Below are 26,729 nucleotides of genomic sequence, written 5' to 3' on the forward strand. Positions count from 1 at the left end.
GATGGGTTAAAAGTAGTGATGATCTATTTTTTTTTTGGTAGTGCAATTCTCAGCAATGATGAATAATAACTTGCTTTTATATAGTTGTTGTTGTCCTCATATCCCTCGTTCTCCCAGTTCTGCTCCACCCCTGTCCTCCCATCACTTCCCACACATCTTCTAGGACTCCCTGACATCCTCTTCTTCCTCCCTTCTGGCAGCCCACTAGGATTCCGTCCCATTTCTATTCTGTGACTTGTTTCATCAGGCCCCATGGGCATCCCCTCCCGTTACCTTAACTTTAACTCTCAAACCTTGAAATGAGTTTGCAAAGCACTTTATAAACATAATAGCTAATATTAGCTAACATTTACTATGTTTCATATATTCTGGCCATTGTGCTAAGCACTTTACAATTATTATTTCATTTTATCCTCACAACAACCCTGAGAGAGAGGTAGGTGCTATTATTATCTATCCCCATTTTGTATATGAGGAAACCAAAATAAATAGAGGTTAAATGATTTGAATAGGAATACACAGCTAATAAGTGCCAAGAAGCCATAGTTGAATTCAAATCTCACTAGCTGTGTGACTCTAGACAAATCACTTAACGCTGCTGGCCTCAGTTCCCTTATTTGTAAAATGAACTGGAGATGAAAATGGCAAACCACTTTAGTTTCTTTACCAAATGGGATTATGACAAGTTGGATATGAATGAAATAACTGAATAGCAAGCTACTTCCTGATTCAAGACTCAGTGTTCTATCCCCAGTTCCTGGAAGAATGTGCCATTATTAGAACCTATATTTTTGAGATGATGAAACTGGGTCAGGCAGAGGTAACATGACTTGTCTAGGTTCACACATTAGTGTCTAAGGTCAGATTTGAACCTGACTTCCAGACTCAGATCTAATCCTCTATTCATTGCATCACCTCGCTGTCAGAAAAAATACTCACTGCAAGATATATGCATGTGTTATACTTTATACTATTATATTTTTATTATACTATATATAATGAACTATTACACTTTAAATTAGAAAGAAAACTCAATTTCTGTGTTTTTTCTCCCAGTATTCACATATTTCAATTTTAATTGTTGGTTGTCAGGGCTAAATTCAATGGGTTAATGAAAGGCAGAGCAAGAGAGGAATAAAACTCAGATTCAGCTGGCAATCCATCTGTTTATCTGTAAAATAACTGATTGTCGAATGAATGGATAGTTGAATACAAAATGCTGTAAAGGAAGACTATTACAGCTGAATACAGTTGCTATAGGCAAACCAGAAGGAATGAGCAAAAAGTAAGATTTAAATAAGTAGCTTTGGCCAGTGTTCTAGGACCAAGCCAGTGAATAAGCAGCCATGGAGTCTAAGGAAGCACCCAGTGGTCAGAATCTAAGTAATATGGAACAAACCAGGAGGGAAGGGGCAGGTAGCAAATTTCAGACAGATAGTAGGGACTTAATGGGACCTACCACCGATAAAAAGTTCATACAAACTACAAGTCAGTTTTATAATTGTCAGTGCAAGATGGGGGGGTGGGGAATGCTTTTCTCCCTTTTCGTTTGGTCTTGTATGCCCTTTGTGGGTAATTTGGAATAGCAGTTATAAATTGGAAGCCAGAGAAATCAAAGCTTACCCCAGAGCTCCTCTGGTTGTCATAGCAGCTGACTACAGCAAATACCTAGTAGGAATTAACACAGACAAGATTTCATTTCTGACATTCAGGGGTACATGGTTGGAAAATAAGGCCTGGGATGATACAGGGAGGTGGAAACACCTGTTTCTCCTCTCGTTTTCTTTTTTTCTATTCTGGGGCTAAATTTTACCTTTAGGTTTCTAAAACCTGATTTGCAATTGAATTTTTTTCTAGGTGGAGGGTAACTAAGAATTTTTCCATTTGACTTTGAGTTTGTATTAATATTAAAGATTTAGCCTGATGTAATGGAAAGAGAGCTAGGCTAGGAGTCAAGAGACCTACATTCTAGTCTCACCTTTGCTAGTAAACTTTTTTCCATCCTGGAAAAAAAATCATTTCTGGTCTATAGAATCCCTATTTTCCTTCAAGATTCACCATTTTATACAAGAAGCCTTTCCTAATCCCCTTAGATACTAGAATTCTCCCTCAACCCTTAAAAAAGTCAACCTTATATCTGATTTATATAGATAAATGTACATGATGTTCCCTCTAGAATAATGTAGATCTTTTCAGAACAGGAATTTTCACTTTTGCCTAGTATTACTAGCATCTAACACCAAAGACTTAAATATTTGTAAATGAGAGTTGGATTTGATATAATTATATACAACAAATATTTAAGTATAGGCACTGGGGTAGGGGTTGGTGTAGAGGAACAGGGATGGGGAGGAGTACAAAAGCAAAAATTAAAAATGAGTGTTTTTAGGTCTCAAATACTATGATTCTGTGAATCTCATGACTAAATTCTTTAAAATGGGAAAATCCATAATATCTTATTCTATTTGAAAATAATATACAGTATGTAAAGGACATATTAAAGCAGAGATGATTAAAAATTCAAAAATACCCTAAAAATCACTCAGAAGAAAAGAGAAACAAATTAACTTAAAGCTTATTGGGGCTGGAGGTGATCAATTATCTGAAAGTGTGTCTATTTTGGCAAATTGATAATCATCTTTACAAACTGGATAAGGAAAGGGACATTCAGAAGCAACTGAGTGATTTGTACTACAAAATGTTTCACTGCTTCTAGTCAGAGATACTTTCTTGAAGTTGGCTAATATTTTTTTTAAGACTGCTGGTATTTCTGAGAGAAGAGATATGGCAGAATTGGCCATTTTGCCATTCTGGACTGTTTGCCCATATCAAATGGATAATGCCAATCATTTAGATGAGGAAATTATGCCCCTACGATCAGCCTCTGGCCTCTGGCTTGCCCTTCAGCTAGAGTCCACATATATAATGTTAATTTGGACAAACCCAGATAGGTTCATTTTTTTTTAATTTCTTGGCCAAATTTTCTCTTCAAGAAAAGAAACAAATAGAACTGTTCCTAAGTTGTTGCTGTTCAGGCAATTCAGTTGTGTTCAACTCATCGTGACTTTATTTGGGGTTTTCTTGGCAGATGGTTTGCCATTTCCTTTTTTCAGCTTATTTTGCAGATAAAGAAACTGAGGCAAATGGATTTAAGTGACTTTTTACAGCTAGTAAGCCTTTGAGGCCAGATTTGAACTCAGGAAAAGGAGTCTTTTTGACTTCAGCTACGGTAGCCTCATTAATTGTGTCACTTGCCTCTACTATTCTTAAGTAAAAATGCCAAATTTTTGTTGGATTTTCACTGCAATTTTTTATCTGAGAATCCATCCTTACTCTTTCTGAAGAAGTCAGTGAGTTATTTCACCCTTGTTCTAGTACTAGGGTTTGGTGTAAGTGATTGAATAATTTCATTTCCTCATCTCTTTGCTCTTCTCCAATTTACAGGTGAGAGTTAGGTTTGAACTGAAATCTCCAGTGAAGACTATAGAAGATTTCATCCGGAGATTCACTCCTAGTCGCCTGACCTCTGGATCTAACAGTGGAAGTTCCTCTAGCCTCTCCACTGGAAAATCAACCCACAAAACAGGTTCCAGCTTCCTGTCCACGCTGTCCACTGAGAATACCTTGCTCAAACTTGAAGCTAGACTGACCCGCTCCTCCCCAAAGATGAATAACAATGGTTATGGTGTGCAGCCTGCAGGTGGCTGGACAACTGAGAATGGACTCAAGGAAGGGGAACTCCGTTATGAAGCTGAGAGTCCTGATGAAGCTGCTCTTGTCTATGCAGCCAGAGCCTACAATTGTTCTCTAGTAGGCAGGCTGCCGGACCAGGTTTCTGTAGAACTCCCTCACTTGGGGAGGCTAACCTTCGAACTTTTACACACACTGGGCTTTGACTCCATCAGGAAGAGGATGTCAGTGGTGATTAGGCATCCCCTGACGGATGAAATCAACGTTTACACCAAAGGAGCAGATTCGGTGATGATGGATCTTCTTCTACCTTGCTCTTCAGGTACTATTCTTTTTCCATTTAGTTTTAGCCTTGTTATTTAGGTGTGCATAAAGAAAAATTCCTTCATGCCACTCTGACTTGAGGCTCGAGGCTGGACCAGATGGCCTCTGGAGTTCCCTTTCAGATCCTGGAGCTATTATGGGGATGGACACCAGGACATAGAGGAGGATGAGCCTCCTCTTGGCAGAGTGGACACTTGGGTTCTAGGTTTGGGAACCAGGACATAGATGAGAATATGTTTCTTGGCAAAGTGGAAAAGATACCTAGAACAGTTTTAGAACAGAATTAGATCAGCTACAGGAACTTGGATTGGTAAATTCATCTTTGTATTCTTCATCTGTGTAATAAGAGGTTTGGAATATAAGAATTTTAAAGATACTTTCTGCTCTTATAGTTGATGATCAGACTTATAATAAAAATAATTACATATATATAAAACATTATGTATAATATAATAAAAATAATTTAAAAGGAAAAACACCTTTTAAAAAAACTACCAATTTACTGTGCTGAATTTTTACCTCATAAAAATGAGTATTTGATTAAAAAATCCATTTTTATCTATTGTTTTTTGAAAACAACAGACTATAACCAGACTTTGGGCATTAGTGACCTTAGACATGTCACATGACCTCTAAGGGCTTTAATTTTCATAACTGAAAACTGAAGACACTAATTGGACTAGTGGATCCTTTTTGTAACCCAATGATTCTTTTATTTGTTGCCAGTTACTTATGATCCTGATATTTTCAGTGCATAATTAACAAACCTATGGATACCTATCATTCCATTTCTAGTTATGATAATTCTCTGTTCTAGTTTCCGGATTCCATTTTCCTTCGTCATCAGTATTATCAAGGACTTGGCCATCTTTTATTTGTATAAACTTTTTAAAATGATAGAAGAGGTGCTAGAGAAGGATTTAAAGAAAAGGATTGCAGTGAATAGAGTGCCTGACTTGGAATCAGGAAGTCTCATCTTCCTGAGTTGCCTCAGACACTAACTAGCTGTGTGACCCTGAGCTTTTGAAAGTTTCTTAGCTTTTGAACCCCACAATTCTTCCCACTATTGCCAAACCGATGTGAACTCAGACATTCCCCTGAGTCTCTTCTACTCATTTCCATTTCCAGGCATTATAAGAAGGGAATTCTTACCTTTCCACTTCATAACACAAACATAACACTTTAATTTGTTTACCTCGGTTTCCTCATCTGTAAAATAAGCTAGAGAAGGAAATGACAAATCATTCCAGTATCTTTGGAAAAAATCATGAAATCGTGAAAAGTTGAACTCAACTGAAACAACTGAGGAACAAAAGCTATTTGTTAGCTAATAAAGTCAAAAGCTTAGAGAGTTATAGGGTTGTCCTAAATAATAATAAGAGGTATTAGAAGAAACCTCCCAGTAACTACAACTTGCTTTTTTTATGATTATTTTAGTGTTTATAAACACAGACTGCAATGAAGTTTTGTTTTTGTTTTTGTTTTTTAAACCCTTCTGTCTTGGAGCCAATGTGTATTGGCTCCAAGGCATAAGAGTGGTAAGGGTAGGCAATGGGGGGTCAAGTGACTTACCCAGGGTCACACAGCTAGGAAGTGTCTGAGGCCAGATTTGAACCCAGGACCTCCCATCTCAAGGCCTGGCTCTCAATCCACTGAGCTACCCAGCTGCCCCCGCAGTGAAGTTTTAGTAGCATAGCAAGTCACTAAATAGCATTTATGGATTTTTCAGCTGAGGCCTCAAAACTGTAGTGCACATTTCCTAAGATTTTTAAAAGCAAATAGAGGGGGCAACTATTGGTTCAGTGAATTGAGAGTCAGTTCTAGAGATGAGAGGTCCTGTGTTCAAATGTGGTCTCAGACTCTTCCTAGCTGTGTGACCCTGGACAAGTCACTTAACCCCCATTACTTCGCCCTTACCTTCTGCCTTGGAACACAGTACTGTTTCTAAGATGGAAGGTAAGGGTTAAAAGAAAAAATTAAGTAGAAGATGCACACCCTGCCATCAGGCACTTTACTATTATACAGAATTCAGAAATCTAATTCAAACTGAAGCCCCAGCACCTAACTTCATCTGCTTGTAAGCAAGTATGTGCTAGATTGTACATTTACCCTTCCATATCTTGCCCTGAGGGGGCTGTCATTTAATTTTTATGTATTCATTTTCATTTATGGATCATTTTAACCAGAACATCTCTAAGATGTTTTTCCAATTGTGGGGCATTTACCCCAGAACCCACAATGTAAGGGAAAGTGGCAGGCAGCTAGAGCTACATTATAATTCTGGTTAACTTAGGGGGGAGAAGGAGGAGTAACAAGAGGGGAAAAAAAGGAAGCTGAAGTGGCTTCCCAGCCCCTAGAAGCTGACACAAAAACACACAAGAATATGTAAAGTTTCTTAGCATTTGAACCCCACAATTCTTCCCACTATCGCCAAAGCGATGTGAACTCAGATATTCCCCTGAGTCTCTTCTACTCATTTCCATTTCCAGGCATTATAAGAAGGGAATTCTTACCTTTCCACTTCATAACACAAAATAAAATTGTTTTGGCAAGGATGGAGAGCCACATAGTGTGATCCGCCCTTGTCAGGATGACTCTAGCTCTGTCTCCTACTGTTAGGCCATCACTGCTACTTCTTGTGTTATTCCTAGTCTGTGGGGTTTCTGGGAGTATCCTCGAATGTGGCCACTAATATTCAGACAGATGGGATAATGAGAAACAGCCCCGTCTAAAATCCGTGACATCTAGCAAAGGCAGTTCTGCCATAATGTGGTATGTAAAATCTTATAGTTAAAACCCTCAGAACTTACAGGGGAAGTGGGGTTTTACAACACCCCAAATCTTTATCAATGAACATTTTCCCACCTACACTGACCATATGTTGTTGACTGACTTTCCCATGAGAAAATACATTCCTATAGTCCATGAGGAGAAACAGGTTTTCTGAGTATGTTAACCAATGGATCAATGACTCATTTTACTCTATTTCAATCCCTCCTTTTTTTTCTTGTGCATGAGTCAAACCCTTGACTCTTCATCAGTGGGCACAAGTGGGTAAGGAGAGCCCAAGACCAGCAGCTTGATGGTCTGTAAGCGCCTTCGGACATAGGTCATAAGACAGCTAATTAAACAGGGACCTATTAGTAAAGCAAATAGGATCAGTAAGAGGGACCCTGCAATGGCAGTTAGTACCAAGGGGACCAAGAGAAAAGGTCAGAATACCAATTGGTGACTCGGCATTGGTTCGTTCCCACTCCTGAATCCTAATGAGGAGCATCGAGAGAGATTCCTGCACAACCCCCAGAATGATTGGCGTGGAAACAGTGCCACACAAGAGCCCACCCTGCTTAAGGAAAAGGAGGTCCAGTCCTCACCTATTCTGAAGAACCAGTTTATTCAGTTTACTCTATTTCAATATCACATGATAAAATGTCCTCCTTCCCACCCCCGAAATAATAAAGTTTTGCTCATATGACATGGTTGTTTTCCTGAGTGCCCTTAAGAGTACAAGAAAATATTTTATATTGTTTTTAAAGAGTCAGTAAGAGTTTGGTACAAAAGGATAAGTAGAAGTATAATTTACCTCCATACTCTTTTGATTTGTCAGTATTCTAGGTTGTAGAACAGTTGCTGTAATGCATTGGTGGAGGGTTCATTTCCTCACTGGGAGTTCCCTACATCAATGAAATAACAGGTCTGAATTAAAGAAAGAAAGAGAGGGAATTTGTTTTAATTTACATTTTTTCTAAGACATTCTTACATCAACATAAAAAAAATGGCAAGTATAAAAAAATCTTTCAAATATTTGCCCACATTTTCCAGGCCAAATAGCCTTACTGAGATTTAAAAAAACCAAAAATGACTTTTTGAAAGGAATTTTTTTTAAAAATACTATCTTTTATTTATTTAATTAATTAAGAGCATTTTCCCATGATTACAGGATTCATGTTCTATCCTTCCCCTTTTCCCACCCCCTCCCATTGCTGACACACAATTTCACTGGGTTTTACATGTGTCATTGATCAAGACCTATTTCCATATTATTGATATTTGTACTAGGGTGCTCATTTTGAGCCAATATCCCATATTATATCCCCATCCACCCATGTGAACAGGCAGTTGTTTTTCTTCTGTGTTTCTACTCCTATAGTTTTTCCTCTGAATGTGGATAGTGTTCTTTCTCATAGGTCCCTCATGGTTGTCCTGGATCATTGCATTGCTGCTAGTACAGAAGTCCATTACATTCGATTTTACCACAGTATATCAGGCTCTGTGTACAATGTTCTCCTGGTTCTGCTCCTTTCACTCTGCATCAATTCCTGGAGGTCTTTCCAGTTCACATGGAATTCCTCCAGTTCATTATTCCTTTGTGCACAATAGTATTCCATCACCAGCATATACCACAATTTGTTCAGGCATTCCCCAATTAAAGGGCATCCCTTCATTTGAAAGGAGTTTTTAAGACAAACAATGTCTGGCAGAAATTTCAGAGTTTAAGGTCCGGCTACCTAGAATAAATCATGTATCTCTCTGAGCCTAATCTTTCTCTACAATATGAGATAATAGTCCCCACTGGAGACTGCCAATCTCACAAGACACTTGTAAGAATCACATGATATCCCATATGCACAAATGTGTGGACAACAGAAAAAGACTAAAACAATTATATTGTTATCATCTTTAGCATGATCTCTGTTGCTAGTGAAACTAGTTGTTATATCTTGTGCTTATGGACTTGCTTATGTAAACAAGGTCTGGGTCCTCATTGCTTAATCACTTAGATTCCCTCTTAAGATCTCAACATACAGAGCTTGCCTGGGAAAACCCTCTTCACCTTTACCATATTGAAGCTTGCAAAACTATGAATTTTAGGCATTTGTAGAATAAATAAAATAGATCCAAAAGCAGTGTGGCAATCATTGATAGAAAGCTGAGCTCAGCCAGGAGAGTCTAGGTCAATTTAATTTCTGAGTTTACTACGCATCTCTCTAAAAATATTAAGTTGTAGGAAACGTGCCCATCTTTAATTCCTCACCCCAAAATTCCAAATTCCAATGAAATCATGTATCTCATAACACAATTCTCTGGAGAGCAATATTTAGATGATTTGAGGGAAAGAGTGGAGGAAAGCTATGAGTTAATAATGTAGGAAATACATAATTTCAAAGTCACAAAATATAAATATTTGTACCTTGAAGGTAATTATGATCAAGGAAAGGTTAACATGATATTTCAAAAATAGTATTAAAAAAAATGAAGGTAACATAATAAAAGCCAAAGTTTTCTTAATTTTCTGCATATTAATTTAAATACCTGAGGAAATATGATTTAGTCTAGCCTAATAGGAGAAAATTCTTTGTAAAATTTCAACTTTTCTTAATCATTTGTAGGCCCTCCTCCATGTTGTACTACCTCCTCTCTTTTTTTCTTCCTGGATTTATGTAGCGAATTTGAATTATACTTTTAACTGTGAACAGAAAATTAGGTGTTTTATGAATTAAAAGAAAAAAAATAAATTTCATCTTAGTATCTTTGGTAAAAAGAATATTCTTTTTTTAACCCTTACTTTCTTCATGAACCCGCATTGCTTTCATGATAGAAGAAAGGTAACTTATTAAAGGATCAAAGGTGAGATTTGAACCCTTGTCCTCTGAAAGAGCCAGTGTTTTTTTCCTCTATAGAATCTTTTTATCAAAACTTTAGGTGTGATCTGACTCATTTATGCCTCGCTGCTGGTATTTTCAACTTGAAGTTCTTTAACTTCTTTAGTTATTTCTTTCAATTCAGTCTTCCTCTTTCCAGTTTTCCATCAGGCCGGCATTGAACGTCTCATAAAAAAAGATATAAAATATTTTGACATTTATACCTCAATACTTCAAGGATGTATGATTCTCTGGATGCTGCCATCACTGACACAGACTGCAACTTTTCTGTGTAGTTGGCCTTCATAGGTTGCTAAGAACAGGAAAAAAACATTATGACCCTAGGCTTTTAAACCTGGCAGTGAGCCTTTCCAAACTTATGATAGGCTGGTCCTTGAATGTCAGAAAAAAATAGTCTATCACCAGGCCTATACTTTAAGCCTTTCTAGACTGCTGGGACCTATCAGAGCTTGAGTAAGGGCCTAACCTTCAAGAGCCCAAGATCATATCTATGGTAAAGTTCAAAAACTTAAGTCAGATTTCCAGAATACCCTCTATAAGGACTTTAATGCAGTTTACAGTTATTACACTTTAAATTATTTAAAATTCTTTTAAAAATTAAGAGGTGGCAATCTACATCCTATTATCATGACATTTGCTTCTTCCTCCTCACTTCTCTTTAACTTCTAAAGTTTTGTTTTTTTGAGATTGTATTAGGACTTCTCTCTTTAAGTCTGACTTCTGTTGATAGTAGTAATAATATGTGTGTGCAGGCGTGCGCGCGCACGCGCACACACACACACACACACACACACACACACACGTGTCTGCAATCTCAATCTGGATACTTCCACTGTGGGAATTCACTTCTTAGTGAAAAGGAACCCTGAATCCTCATTCCATTCAGATCTTTAGCTCCACTTCTCAGGAGTGATAGTCAGTCCCCTCCAATCCTACCACCCAGTAAAGTGAACAAAACTACCCACAAAGCTTATATTTATTAGAGATGAATTTAAAATAAATTTATTTGCATTGCTTTGGATTACTGATTTATAAAGGCAATAAAATGATTGGGCAAAATAGGATATGAAAATCTTATTTGCTCATCTTATATCTCCTCCCTCTACCCCAGGCCTGTGGCAAATAAATTAATAATCAAAGAGTGATTAAATTATCACTTTAAAAATTAAAACTATTCAGAATTATAATCCAATTTAAAACAAAAAAAAAGGAAATCTTTCATGAGGATCTAGGAAAAAAAGTACCTCCATCCATTTTAGGTATTAAACAAGAACCTCAAGAGACATTTAGTAGTTCTAGCATAGATTCTGATGCCTCTCTAGCTTATTAAGAGGGGGAAAAAAAAAAACAAAAGAACAATGCAAGGTGGGGCTAAGGGAGGGATATCTCTCAAAAGAATGCTTTTCAGGGTTTTTCCCACAGGATACTTCCAACAATCCTTTAAGGACCTCTTTTTTAAAGGGTATGCATTATTTTTATGCTTTTTTTTGTTTGTTCATTTATTTTTACTGACTGGAGTTCTGCTCATATTCTCACCTAGATGATTCAAGAGGAAAGCACCAAAAAAAAATTCAAAGTAAAACTCAGAATTATCTAAATCTCTATGCTGTGGATGGACTCCGTACCTTATGTATTGCCAAGAAGGTAAGTCAATGTAGATTTATGGAGTAAAGGCAAAAGTTATCAAAAATTTCTTTAGTTCTCCTAATAAATATGCCATTGGAGTGGGAGAGGGGAGAAGGAGACATTCTTGATGGGGAGGAGGGGTCACTTTTTCTCCCTCCTCAATTTTCTTTGTGATATATTTATCTGGAATTCTTAACCTGGGGGCTGTGAACTTTAAAAAGAAAACTGGTAATAGTATTTCAGTGTAATTAGTTTCATTTGTAATCCTGTGTATTTTATTTTATGACATTCAGTCATGGTCACCTAGTGTCTAAAATGAGCTCTGAAAATCCTTTTCAAATAGGTTCTAAGTAAAGAAGAGTATGCCTGCTGGTTACAAAGCCATTTGGAAGCAGAATCTTCGTTGGAAAACCGTGATGAGCTGCTGTTCCAGTCTGCAATCCGTCTGGAGACCAATCTACACCTATTGGGTAGCTCTGCTTAAAGCTTTATCTAATAGCTACAAGGGATTTTTTTTTAGAGAAAAGCTTTAAAGATAAGTTTCTGAACTATATTTGACATGGCTCCAGCTAGTAATTGAATTAACCACAATAAGAAGGTTGTTCAAAGAAACCCCTGGAACGGCGTTGGACTGGGGTGCTCAAGGGGCAGCCATGCTATTCTCCTACATCACAAAGCAGAAAGATAGGTGACCTTGGTCAGCAGCAAGCTTATTTGACCTATCTTATGCCTTTTGTGGTTGTTGAGTCATTTTTCAGTCATGTCCAACACTTAATGATCCCATTTGGGGTTTTCATCACAAAGATACTGGAGTGGCGTACCATTTCTTTCTCCAGTTCATTTTACAAATGAGGAATTGAGGCAAACAGGATTAAGTGACTTGCCCAGGATCATATAGTAGTAAGTGTCTCAGGTTGGATTTGAACTCAGGAAGATGAGTCTTCCTGTTGCCAAACCTGGCACTCTATCCACTGCACCAAATAACTGCCCCACCTTTTTTTAAACTCTTACATTCTGACTTAGATATCAGTTGTCTTAGATATTAGCTATCAATCTGCCTTAGATATCAATTCCAAGGCAGAAGAGCTGTAGGGGCTAGGCAATAGGAGTTAAATGACTTACCCAGGTTCACATAGCTAGGAAGTATCTGAGGCTAGATTTGTACCCAGCACTTCCTATCTTTATCCATTGAGCCACCTACCTCTCCCTAATGTCCTTTCTTAAGGTTTTACTTAAACAGTACTATAAGCAACTTCTTTAAAAGGTTCTCCATAGATGAAGAAAAAATGATGCCATGCCAAAAAAAAGAATAAAGAGTTTCTAAATTGTCCTCATCCCACCCCAAACATTTGTTAGGTAAAAAGAATAAACTATCAAGCAACACCAAGAAAACTGTGACTTACCTTGTATATGAATGCATTGTGGTACAAAAATTAAAAAAAAAAACAACTTTGGTAATTAATGGGCATTCTCTTTATAAATGCTTCTGTACTTCCTATCATATTCAAGTTAGCAGTAAGTAATAATATTTTGATAGCCTTATGGTTTACAAAGTGCTTTGATCATAACCTTCCTCCACATCATGGTTCTTGCCTACCTTTCTGACCTAATTTCATGTTCCTTATTTCATAAACTCTTCATTCCAGCAGAACTGGACTAGCAGAAGTTAAGTCCAGTTTTCCTGGACTGCTTTTATTTTCATTGATTCCCATTATTTCTCCTGGTGCAAATTATTCTAATGCTTTTTATTTTTCAATTACTGAGTTCTGCTTGTGTTCTTACCTAGATGTTTCAAGAAGATAGCACTAAAAAAGAATTCTAAGCAAAATTCACAATTATCTTAAACTCTGTTCTGTGGATGAAAACATCCTTTTCCATCATGTTTATAGAATTGGAAAGTATCTTAGGGAATAACAGTCCAACCCCCTAATTTTTGAGTACCTGTTACCCCTTCCATCTTCTGCCTCTCTGCATTTACAAAGGCTATTCCCCATAATTGGAGTGCATTCTTCCTACTTTCTACTTCTTAGCATTTTTATCTTCCTTTGGAATTCAGATCAGTTGATACATCCTTTGTGAAACTTTCCTTGATTCTTACTACTTCTTACTATCCCCCCCTTTCCCCCTTCCCCCCCCTTCATTTTTCCTTGTAGTATATTTTGTCATCTATATTAGGGGTTCTTAATCTGATGTTTGGCTATCTTTTAAAAATATTTTGATAATGATATTTCAGTAAAATCAGTTTGTATATTAACATTATTCTGAAAAGAGGTCTCTAGGCTTTGTGTAACTGCCAAGAGGGTACTATGACATGGAAAATTTTTTTAATCTGTGTTCTAAGTCTTGTTTCCCACTCTGGTAGAATGTAAATTTCTTTTTAAAAACTTAATTAATTTTAAAATTAATTTTAATTTTTAGAGTTATAGGTAAAAACAATCATTTTAAAAATCAAATTTTCTCTTTTCTTACTCTTCCCCTCCCTGATATGGCAAGCAATTTGATATAGGTTAAGCATGTATAATCATGTTAGTCATGTCATGAAAGAGAACACATATCAAAATAAATCCATAAAAAATAAAGTTAAAAAATAGTATGCTTTGAAATGCATTCAGACTCCATCAGCTATTTCTCTGGAGGTGAATAGAATTTTTCATCATGATGAAAGTTGCTAAGCTATTCACAGGTGATCATGGCACAGTATTGCTGTTATTATGTATGATGTTTTCCTGGTTCTGCTCACTTCACTTTGCATCAGTTCATAGACATCTTCCCAGGTTTTTCCCCAAACCACCCAGCTCATCATTTCTTATAGTACAGTAGTATTCCAATCTCAATCATATACCCCATCTGATGGATGTCCCCTCAATTTCTAAAAATTTAAGCTTCTTGAGGGCAGGGATTGTTTTGTTTTGTTTTGTTCTTAGAGATCTATTACTTCTTTCTCCACAACATCTCTGGGATATGTCCTCTTCTCTCCACTCAGCCACTACCCTAGTAAAGTCCCTTGTCCCAATCACCTCCTTTTTGTTCTCTACGCTTCAAATTTCTCCCCATTATAATACTCCGCATAGTTGCCAAAATGATTTCCCTAAAATTTAGGTCTGATTATGTTACCCCCCAATCCCTATAAACTCTTATGGTTCCTTTCTATCTCTGGGATTAAATATAAACTCCTCTGTTGGACATTTAAGATTTTTCACAACCTGTCCTGTTCTTACATTTCTAGTCTCAATACCCTTTACTCACCACTTCAACCCTGAATTCTAGCCATAGGTCTACTAATTGCCTCATCTCCCTTCCTGCACCCCAACTGTCTGCCACACCTGGAAAATAGTGCTTCCTCACCTCTATCTCTTAGAATGCCTGGTTTCCTTCAGTATTCAATTTTAGCACTACCTTCTTTGTGAGACCCTTCCTTGGTGCCCCAACTATTGTTAACTTCCTCCACAAACTACCTTGTATTTGTTTCATATATTTTCTTTGTATCTTCATGTTGTCTCTGGTATTAGAATGTAAGTTCCTTAAAGGTCAGGGACTATTTCACCTTCATCTTTCTATTCTCAACTCTTATTATGGTTTCTTGAAAATAACAAGAGCTTAACAAATGCTTGTTGATTGTTTTGCACCCTCTATGCATAATTAGTATATAATAAAAATTTCTTAAATTAAACTCAGAGCGCCAAACTATCATAAAGCACTACATACCATACAGATGTGGTCATACTATGGGATAAATCACTCCACTGTATAGGCTATAAAATGCCTTACATCAGTGATGTCAAATTCAAATAGAAAAGGGGAACAGTAAGCCATGTATAAAGATTCCTATGGGTTCATGTGGACTTTAAAAGCCATATATTAATATTTTCTATACCTTATTGTTACCTTTATTTTTGTTGTGTATTTCCTAATTCTGTTTTATCTGCTTCTGGAGGTAGAAGGCTATGTGTTTGACATCTGCCTCACATCAATATTTCTCTCAGATAGAAATTCAGGTGTTTTCTTTATTCTTTAAGAATTAGCATCATTATACAGTTTTACTATTCCTGAAATATTCCTCAACTTACTTCTTAGTGGCCTTACTGTTACAGAGCCCCTGGGTATGAATTAATTTAAGTATTTAAAACTTAAATTATTTCTTTTAGACATCTAGGCTACTATGACACAATTGTGGGCTCCCCATACTATGTGTTTCCATAGGAACCTGAAACACTCCTTGCCACTGAGAAAGTAGCATTCTCCCTAACCAAATTTTGCTATGTATATTTAACATATTTAGAGGTTTGGTGGTTTTTTTAATTATCTTCATTTTTAGCAGAATATAGCAGAAATATACTGGTTGAAATCAGATATCTCTTTCAAAGATCCCATCTGGAAGATGCTGTGATATACTAGAAAGATCACTGGATTTAGAATGGGAGCAAAAGCATTTGTTCATTCATAGTAGAAAGATGACTGGATTTAGAGTCAGAACCTTGTTTCAAGTCTCAACTCTGCCCTTGATGATCACTGTGATCTTGGGCAGGTCCCTTAACTTCTTTTTGTTCAGTCATTTTAGTCATATCTGACTCTTCATGTTGCCACTTAGGGTTTTCCTGGCAAAGATATTAGAGTGATTTGCCATTTCCTTCTCCAGTTCATTTTACAGATGGGGAGCTGAGGCAAAAAGGGTTAAGTGATTTTGCTCAGAGTCCCATGGCTATTAACTTCTCTGGACCTCAGTTTCTTCAACTATAAAATGAAAGGAAGTAGATAACAGGCATCAAATATGGGACCTGTGACACTCTAGAGTGCAGCTCGAACCAGATTAAAATTTAATAGGTAAATATTTAAACAAAAAAAAACAATAAAGCATAGATACTATTCCATGTAAAAATTACCAATATTTGGCCTTTGGGGTTCCTTAGGGTACAGTTTAGTAACACCCTGTTTCTGTTTGAGTTTGGTGGCAATGGACTGAAGGATTTGCAAGTTCCTTATCAGCTATTCCTTACTGCTTTTCTGTCTTGGAACCAATACGTAGTATTGATTCTAAGATGGAAGGTAAGGGTTTAAAAAATTATCATTTTGATAATAGTATTTCAATGTAATGGATATTCTTTATAATTTTATTTATTTTATGCATTTAAAAACATCATTCTGAGAAAGGGTCCATGGGTGTCACCAGTCTGCCAAATGGAGCCTTGAAACTTAAAAAAAGGTTAAGAACCTTTGATTGATGGCATCGTAGATTTGGAGCTGGAGATAAACTTATCCATTAGGAAACTGCGATCTGGGGCAGTGAAGGACTTTCTCTGATTCCAAAATGTAGTGCCAGAGGAAAGATTCAAACCCAGCTTCTTTGTAGAGTCAGCCCTATTTTCACAGTAATATCATCTCCTTTCCACTCTATCTGGTGTTTGTTTGAATTTAGTTGCTTCTGAGAAACAAGAGGGCAATCTACTTACAGAGGGGGGAAAGGGGCAGCAGTCAGTCACCTAGCATTTGTTAAGCACCTGCTATGTGCCAGGCACTGTGCTAAGAGCTGGGGATACCAAGAAAAAACAGTCCCTGATTTCCTTCCTGGAATTTTCTTTCTTGACTACTTGGGGGATAGAAAGGCAGCATTAGGGTGGAGATCAAGAACTTTCATTCATAGGATGCCATTCTACTTACTTTCCACATTCTGGTTAATTTCCACTAGCATCATTTTAGAATCTTCACCTTCTTTTCTCTCCTTTGAAGCTGCCTGGCATCTGTCACAGAGTGATATATAGGGGCACTAACTTGGCTCTGTGCTCTCCCTAACTATCCGTGTTATAATATTCCAAATGCCTGGCATTCCCAAGGATCATGCTGTAAAGAGGATGACATTTACTCAAAGTCTCATAAATCATATAAGCAGGCTACCTTGGAAAACTGAAATAGGACATTTTGCTTTAGACAATTCTGAGAGCTCTGTTGCTGCAGCTTTACTATTTATCCTCTGCTATATTTCATTTCGAAATTAATATCATAACTCCATTTATACATTGCAGTTATTTTCAATAGTTAGTACATATTCAAGGCAACCAATAGGTTAACGAGTTGAAGGATTAAAGTGGTAGAACTCATGTTTTTTCAGTGTAGAAGCAATTTATACATCCTAAGGTCTAAATTAGTTGACTGTACAGAAAGTTCTCACTATGACAAAATATTTATTCATAGACCTAGAGTTCAGAGTTGGCAGTCACTGTAGGGGTCATCTAATGCAAAGTTCTTCATTTTAGAGGATAGAAAACTGAACCCCAGAGAGGTTATCTAGTTTGTGGCAGAGCTAGGACTGAAAGCTTGTACCCTGGCTGTTGGTCCATTAAACCAGGTGTTTTGCATTTTGTATGATCATATATTTTTTTAAATTAAAAAAAAAAAAAGGTTGGCCTCAGACACTTACTAATTGTAGGCAAGCCACTTAACACCCATTACCTTCTGCCTTGGAACCAATACACAGCTTTGACTCAAGATGGAAGATAAGGGTTTAAGAAAAAGGAATATGCTAAAAGAGTATAGATGAAAATTAAGCTCATTTTCCATTTTTTTTGTCAATGGCACACTTTAAGTACAATAACAATGATTTTTCTGTCAAGAAATTATGTGCTTATAGCAATCTGTTTAGGTAGTTTATATTAATCCCTGAGAGGGAAAGGTCTTGGAATTTTTTTCTCTGTTACAACAGAAATTTAAGTGAAAGGCATTCTTTCTTTTTTTTTTTTTAAACATCATCTCACAGTGTTGTAGGGGATGGAGAGATTATAATTTGTATCCCTTCCCTAACAGAATCAAAAATTTATAAGGAAAGCATTTAGAGGTGCACACAATCTTGACTCAAAAATAGTTCGAGGTACTATGTTGTAAGTACAGAGAATTAAGGTTCTCTGAACTGGCAATGATTCCAGGGTATTCCCAGCTGTATCTAATTTTGAGTACTATTTAAAGCCCTGGCTATTGTACTCTAATGATGAGTCACAACACAGTATCCTGGAAAAAAAAATCAAATTCCCTGTCTTCTTGATAAAAGAAATAAAAAAACAAGGGCCAGCTGCAGGTTCAAAGTTGAAAGAGGCTAGCCAAGATGTCCTTCGTGAAAGAGTTCCTATAGAAGATCAATATCTGTTCTACACCAAGGTTCACTGGCCTAATTTACTCTCCTGGATGTGGCTGGGAAATGCTATTATTCACTGACTTTTGTGATTAGGTGCAACGGGCATTGAAGATCGCTTACAGGATGGTGTCCCAGAAACCATTGCTAACTTGAGACAAGCTGGACTGCAGATCTGGGTTCTCACTGGAGACAAACAAGAAACAGCTGTTAATATTGCCTACGCCTGCAAACTACTCGACCATGATGAGGAAATCATTACTCTCAATGCTGAATCCCAGGTAGGCAGATTCTTGTAAGGCATTGACTCTTACTGATGCAACATAATGGTGGCCTTCAGAGAGCACTAAGGGGAAATCCAGATGTGTGGCATCGACTCGACAGCTGCGATGCAAAGGTTTGTTTGCTTCTCATTCCCCCAACTTCCTTCCTCTCTGCTCCTCTTCTTGGTTGTTGGTTGTGAAGGATCGTTTGTCCTTCCATCCACTGTAAGTGCTATTTTGCTCAAATTTTTGAAATAATAAACAAAATTTGCCCAGCTATTCAATGGTATGTAATCAGAGACAACAATAGCATGAGACTGAATGGCAAGACACACATACCCGAAAAAACATGATATTGTGGACAAATTTTAGAAGTGAGCAAACTGGAACCCTGATGACTTTTTGATACCTAAATCTGGTCAAGGAAGAATCTTCCCAGTAGATGTGTTTTCTTTTATTCATATAATACTCATTGAGTTTTTACTATAGACTCAACATCGTATAAGGCACATTGGGGGTTACAAAGAAGTATAGGACTCAATCTTTCCCTTCATGAAATTTCTTGTCCATTAGGAGACAGAAGTCAAAAATGTTATCCCCCAAACCTTTGCTTATTGAGCTACATCTTCTGTAATTTTTTTCCTCATTGCTTCTCCCTTGTAGGAAACTAGGTTGTACAATGAATAGAGCACAGGACCAGAAATTAGGAAGATATGAGTTCAAATCCTAACTCAGATATTTAATAGCTATGTAACCATGGGCAAGTCACTTCATCTTTGTTTGCCTCAGTATCTTTATATGTAAAAGAGGTATAATGGCACCTACCTTACAGAACTGTGAAGAGCAGAGGAGATAATATTTGTAAATCAAGTAGCACAGTCCCTGACATAAAGTAAGTGCTTAATACATATATATTTCCTTTATTTCTTCCTTATAATTCTTGAATCCAATTCCCATTGGATATAATTAGGTACATTTTGGGGAAAAAAACTGTTGACTGAAAATAAATATATCAGTTTAGGAAGGGTAAAGCTAATTAAAAATAAAAAACCTTAAAAGGCCTCAGTAAATTAGGTTTGTACCCTAAAAAGATAATAAGGAAAAATGTTTCTACCGAAATATTCACAGTTGCGCTCTTTGTGGTAGCAAAAAACATTGGAAAATGGATTGGGGAATGGCTGAGCAAATTGTGGTATATGATAGTGATGGAATACTACTGTGCTGTAAGGAATGAACTGGAGGATTTCCATATGAAATGGAAGAACCTCCAGGAACTGATGAAGAGCAAAAGAGCAGACCCAAGAGAACATTATACATAGAAAGTGAAACAATACAATGTCATGGACTTTGCTAATACAAGACAATTCCAAAGGACTTCTGAGAAAGAATGTTATCCACATTGACAGAAAGAATTGTGAGAGTAGAAATGCAGAAGAAAAACATGACTTGTCACTTGTCTATATGTGTATATGATTTGGGGTTTTGGTTTTAAAAGATTGTTCTATTGCAAAAATGAATAATATGGAAATAGGGATAAGTGATAACATTTGTATAACCCAGTGGAAGTGCTTATTGGATCCAGAAGAGGGGAGGGAAAGAAAATGAAATAAGTAAACATGGAAAAATATTTTTTAAAAGACCTCTGTAAGTATACGACACCTAGTCCTTTTTCAGTGGCATCAGTTTAGTAGGAATTCTTAAAATAGCCCTTTTTTAGAAGTTGAACACAGTAGTTTTTCAAGTCCTTTGTACTAATGCTGAGATACTAACTTCTGGTTTTCCAAAGAAACCAAGAGAAATGCATCAAAGAAATACAAAGAAATATTTCCTGGGCTTCTCTACTGTTATGCAAATGACTTAGTAGTAGTATTGCCAAGTTAATCTTCTTCATGGCTGGATCTTGTCATATCACTCTTCTGCACTAGACTTTCAATGGTTCCCCATTACTGACTAAATAACAACTAAGATTCTTAGCTTCACATTCAAATTATTCTCCAAAATGGCACCACCATTTACCTTTTTAGCTCTATCTCGTAAACACAGTTAAACCAAATTATTCACTGTGTTCTCTTGTCTTCCTGTTGCCTTTGCTCATGATTCCCAAAGTCTGAGAAATTCACCTCCCTTTTAATTTCACCTGCTGAATTCATAGTTATTCTTTGAAATTCAACTAAAATGTGCTCTTTTGTGAAACCTTCCCTAATGTACCTTCCATCAAAAATGATCTTTCTTCCCTTAGACAGCATATGACATGGACCTCTTATTTATTTAGATTTTTCATTTTATGTTATATTTATTCACATAGATGCCTTATCTTTCCTCCTCCCTCTACCCAAACCATATCATATCATAAAAGGGCATACCTTAGTTAATTTGTATATTCCACCCACCTCCATCCAGAGATGTTTAGTAATTTTAACTGAATGGAATTATTAAGATTCCTATAGTAAAGAATTGTAGTGTCTGTCTCTGTATTATAAATAAATAATTGGTTTGGATTCTTAAGTGATAAAAGGCCAGTTTTATTGTATTTTCCAAAAGTTTTTAAATCAGTACCTTAAGTAATCATTCTAAATAAAAATATGTTGTGAGAAATTTAGTATATCTGTTATATGAACACACACACACATATATATGTATATATATAACGGATAAGTTTTTCTTTAGGTCCTGTTGTCACTTTGCTTTTAATGTTCTTAGGTATTTTTTGGTTTTTGCTTTGTTTCAGGAAACGTGTGCTGCTTTATTAGAACAATGTTTATACTACGTGGAGTCAAAATTTTCAAACAGCGAGGTAGAGAAATCTCTTGGAAAGGTGAACATTGGGTTTACCTCTCTCTACCCACCTTCCTCATCTACTGCTACGTCCCCCAACCTGGGCCTCGTGATAGATGGAAGAACTCTGGCTTATGCTCTGGACAGAACCTTGGAAGATAAATTTCTTTCTCTGGCCAGGAGATGCCGTTCAGTCCTCTGCTGTCGCTCCACACCATTACAAAAAAGTATGGTTGTAAAGCTGGTCAGAAACAAACTCAAAGCTATGACCTTGGCAATAGGCAAGTATGAAAGGCTGACTAAACAATAGAATGGGTCTTTTGGGTATAAACTTGACATGACCTTTTTCAAAGTCTTATCCTTTATTCTATGCCACCAGCAAATCCTGGATTAAAAAAAAAAAAGCAACTTCCTAATACTTTCTTTCCTAAAATTTTCCTAATTTTCTAATTAAAAATTTTTACATTTCCTAATGTTTAAAATTATGCCCAATAGAATGGAATTGCCAGAGAGTAGGATGAGTAGCAACAACAAAATGCATGCTTTCTTCAGCATTTTAGGGGCCCAAAATTTTGTAATGTAGGTAATTCTTATGTTGAAGAAGCTCCCAAACTTTCCACATCATAGGAGAAAATCATCTTGGGTTGCTGTGGTGAATATTCCTTTCAGGGTGACCATGCTCCAGTGATATAATTCTCTGAAATTAGTAAGAATGTTTTTCAAGCAGCAGACCCAATGGTCATGGCTGGATCCCTTACTCGTATTCAGTCTTAATTAGGCTTTTTTGAGAGCAGTGTTCCATGGCATTAACCTTTAGTAGATCAAGGGAACCTCCTTTCCATCATCAAATGATCTAGGTGGGTCTTTGAACACATGAAATATATGAAACATAGTAATGCCAGCTATCAGTATGTATTAATATGTAATAAAATAGAATGTAGAAGTTGCCCCTTCTTTGAAGAGTGGTAGACTAGATTATCAATTGTATTAACATTGAATAATGTTTTGAAGTTTTGCAAAGTGCTTTACAAATATTATCTCAGTTTATCCTTTCAACAACCTTGGGAGAAGAGGCAGTTATTATCCCCATTTTACATGTTAGTAATTTGAGACAAACTGAACTTAAGTGACTTGCCGATGGTCAATAGCTAGGTAAGTGTAAACTGTGTGAGACCACATTTAAACTTAAGTCTTCCTAACACTAGGTTTACCCCTCTATCCATTTCATCACCCAGCTGTCTGTTATCGTCAGGGCAGACAATCAATACCATACATTGGGTATCTAAGTGGACTGTCCCTTATTGCCTATATGTCCTCAGTCAAGTCACTTAATCTCTCTGAATATGTTTCCTCATCTTTAGACAAGACTATGCAAAATTTAAAAATAGGCAAGTTGTGCTGTGCTTTTATGTCCCTCTATTTCCCCTTCTCATCTCTTGGGGCTCTATTTCCCTCTTCACTCCCAAGTACCCAGATTCCCTGCTTCTCTCAGGAAACCTTTCATTTCTCATTGCCAGTTCCTCACTTCCACCACAAATACTACATACTCCAAAATTGCCTTCCATTCTTCTCCCTTTTTTAAAAGTTCCATTCTCTCTGGACAGTAAAACACAAACAATTGTTGGGAGGAGAACATCTGTTTGGGTTTATTAGAATCAAGCCATCCTTAGGAAATTTGCCTTTTTGGAAAATACATTCTTAATTTAAATCCCAAATGGTGAGAGTCCATCTCAATTAATTTGAAATGAGAGGGACTGCACTCCATAAAATAATCTCTACTCTACCTTACATGAGAGCTCATATCCTGTCTTTGTCCATACACTATAATTTCTAAATCTCAACGAATGAAGGAAATAACAACTACAAAATTTATTTTGTCAAGCACTTACTATGTACTAGTCCTTGCCCTCAAGGATCATATCTTCTAATGGGGAAGACAATGCACTTAGGGGGGAGGAAAAGCCAGGGAGACCCACTTTGGTCAAGAATATTAATGGGATGGTGAGTTGGCACTGAACAGGTGTAGATTGACCCAGCATTCAAGGAACAGCATAAGAGCTTATCTGATCATGCTTCCAGAACTGAAGAACAAGTAGAAAGGAGCCTAGACACATCAGCAAGGTCACTAGATGGCCAGAGAGTGTGAAGTAAAGCCAAGTATGGCTGGGGCTTGCCTAAAGTAGCAAAGCAGGAAAGGAACTCACCATCATAATGACAGGTGAGAAATGATGAAGATGAAAAAGTTAAAGTCTCCAGGTCATGGTTGCTGGCTGAAGGCAAGGTGGTTCGAAGTAGATAGCCAGGAAATAGATAATACTCTCAAGGATAAAACTTCAGAAAATTAACAGGAATGTAGAAGTATATAGTAGAAATAGGGCTTTATTTGGAATCAAAGAACATGGATTTGAATCCTGGCTCTCTCCCCTTCTACTTCTGGGATCTTGGACAAGTCACTTCATTTTTGGGGTCTTAGTTTCTTCATCTATCAAATCAAGGAAATGAACAAAGATCCTTTTAAGGTCTATTTCAGCTCTAAAGCTTTCGTCTTAACATTAAGCGATCCTATTTTTTCTTTTTTAGCAAAAGAAAGCTTCTTGGAGGAAAAGGTTATTTCTAAGAGATCAAACCAGTTGGTCTCCATAGTGATATGAGTCATACTCAAAAAGAAATCTTGAGTTGAAATGTAGTATCTTCACCAATCACTTATAAACCCAGAGCCTATCACACTTTTTGCAAAGAATTAGAAATAAATCGGGGAGCAAGGAGCAGTTAGGTGACTAAGTGGATAAAGAGCCAGGCATAGAAATGGGTGGTCCTGGGTTTAATTCTGGCCTCACACACTTCCTGTCTGTGTGACCCTGGGCAAGTCACTTAATCCCAATTGCTTACCCTTACCGCTCTTCTGCCTTAGAACTGATATTTAGTAGCCATTCTAAGACAGAAGGTAAGGTTTTAGGAAATAAAGAAATCAGTGGGGGGAAAACATACCTGCCTAATTAGCAATATCACCCCATCAGACTATCAACCTGTTCTTACAAGGGCATATTTAGGTGCTGACCCAATGATTTCTTAGTTGAGTGAAGGAATATGTTATTGCTCCTCCCCACCCTTTATGATCAGGACTCTGACCACTAAGAAACAAGACTTTGAAAAGGAAAAAGCACTTCAATAACAATTTTAAGGGACATAGTAATAGCTGAGGCAAAGCTAAGAGCAGGAATCATATGATAACTATGTGTAATGAAGGGAATTTGTCTTGTGAGCCCCTGAGTAAAAATTTCAGAGAGGCTTCTCTGTTTTCTCTCGATAGCAACATCCTTCACTAACTTTCCAGGATGTCTCCCAAAATGTCATGGAGGAGACTCACCATAGGAACATGGAGGAACCATAAAGCTCTCAAAGCTATGCCCATGGAACACAAGCTCTGGCAGTTTCTACCAAACTGGAAGGATTTCGATGGGAGTTCTCCACTTCCCCTCCCTATTTCCCCATCTGACTACTCAGATGAATTTGGAAGATTTGGCTGCCACCCCTACTTCTGCTACTTCTTAATTGTGTGACTTTGACTGAGTCACTTGATGTCTCTGAGCTTGACTCATGTAGTCCCCTGTAAGTTTAGGTTTCATTTTAGAACAAAAGGAGGCATCTATGCATTTTTTCTTAGCCATGACATAGAAAGGCTATTCAATACTGCAGCATTTAATTTAGATAGCTGACCCACCCTTCCTTGCCTCCATATGGAAACCATCTGGTCAACAGGGTACAGTATGGTGACTCCAACTCTGGAGATAGCTGCCAAGACTGAAGAGCCCAGATTCCATGTGGGTGGGCCTATTAAGGCCAGAGACCACCAGGAAGCTATTTTAAAGATGGTATAACTTGAGACTTAGTGCATTAGGCCAATTAAGTTCTGGAAGTAGGTTTGTTTTTTTTTTTTCAGAAAAAAAAAAACTAGCTTAATCTCTAGGGAAGGGTTGAGAGATAGAAGAAGAGAACTCTGGTGGATAGTGTCCCTGTCATACTGGTTAAACTGATCTTTAGAACAATGCCAAGTCCTGTAGATTTTCTGAGAGTTCTGACACAAGGCCATGATTTATTGATAAAGCCATTAATCTCCCCACTTCTCAGTTTCTGTGTAATGAGAGAGTGAAACTAAATCAGGATATCTTATCTTAGAATCTGGGAACTTTAAAAAAATGAATAACTGTCTCAGCATAATTGTTTTCTTTGTAATTCTATATATTACATATTATTGCATGTAAAAGCATTATTTTAAGAATGGTTCAAATTCTAGTCCTCTTTCCACCACACTGTGCTGCCTCCATTGACATAAAAGGCCAGATCAAGAGACATAGTAACCTCGATAGATCATTTCTCAATTTTACCATTTCTCTAGTGTTGTGTATTCATTTCTGGTTGCAATGTTGTTTTTTTGAAAAATTTTAATTAATTAATTTAGAGCATTTTTCCATGGTTACATGGTTCATGTTCTTTCCCTCTCCTCCAACTCCTCCTCCTCCCTCCTCCATAGCCAACACACAATTCCACTGGGTTTTACATGTATCATTGATCAAGACCTATTTCCATATTATTGATATTTGCACTGGGGTGGTTGTTTAGAGTCTGCATCCCCAATCATATCCCCATCAACAAGCAGTTGTTTTTCTTCTGTGTTTCTACTCCCATAGTTCTTCCTCTGAATGTGGATAGTTTTCTTTTCATAAGTCCCTCAGAATTGTCTTGGATCATTGCATTGCTTCTAGTAGAGAAGTCTATTATATACGATTATACCACAGTGTATCAGTCTCTGTATACAATGTTCTCCTGGTTCTGCTCCTTTCACTCTGCATCAATTCCTGAAGGTGGTTCCAGTTCACATGGAATTCCTCCAGTTCATTATTCTTTTGAGCACAATAGTATTCCATCACCAGCATATACCACAATTTGTTCAGCCATTCCCCAATTAAAGGACATCCCCTCATTTTCCAATTTTTTGCCACCACAAAGAGTGCAGCTATAAATATTTTTGTATAAGTCTTTTTCCTTATGGGGTATAAACCCAACAGTGTTATGGCTGGATCAAAGGGTAGGCAGTCTTTTAAAGCTCTTTGGGCATAGTTCCAAATTGCTATCCAGAATGGTTGGATCAATTCACAACTCCACCATCAATGCATTAATGTCCCAGTTTTACCACATCCCCTCCAACGTTTATTATTTTCCTTTGCTGTCACGTTAGCCAATCTCCTAGGTGTAAGGTGTTACCTCAGAGTT

The 26,729-nt window shown here is 37.1% G+C and overlaps 1 protein-coding gene across 1 annotated transcript in view; it reads left to right on the top strand.

Moving 5' to 3' along the window:
- The window catches only part of ATP10A (ATPase phospholipid transporting 10A (putative)), a 297,816-nt gene that overhangs the window by 249,706 nt on the left and 21,381 nt on the right, over positions 1 to 26,729 (top strand). The window contains exons 10-14 of the mRNA XM_044669292.1: positions 3,445 to 4,012; positions 11,218 to 11,321; positions 11,647 to 11,773; positions 18,517 to 18,701; positions 21,412 to 21,739. Coding sequence (XP_044525227.1) covers positions 3,445 to 4,012; positions 11,218 to 11,321; positions 11,647 to 11,773; positions 18,517 to 18,701; positions 21,412 to 21,739 — 1,312 coding nt within the window. The remainder of the gene's footprint in view (positions 1 to 3,444; positions 4,013 to 11,217; positions 11,322 to 11,646; positions 11,774 to 18,516; positions 18,702 to 21,411; positions 21,740 to 26,729) is intronic.

The sequence above is a fragment of the Gracilinanus agilis genome, chromosome 3, assembly GCF_016433145.1.
Source record: "Gracilinanus agilis isolate LMUSP501 chromosome 3, AgileGrace, whole genome shotgun sequence".
Taxonomy (NCBI): Eukaryota; Metazoa; Chordata; class Mammalia; order Didelphimorphia; family Didelphidae; genus Gracilinanus; species Gracilinanus agilis.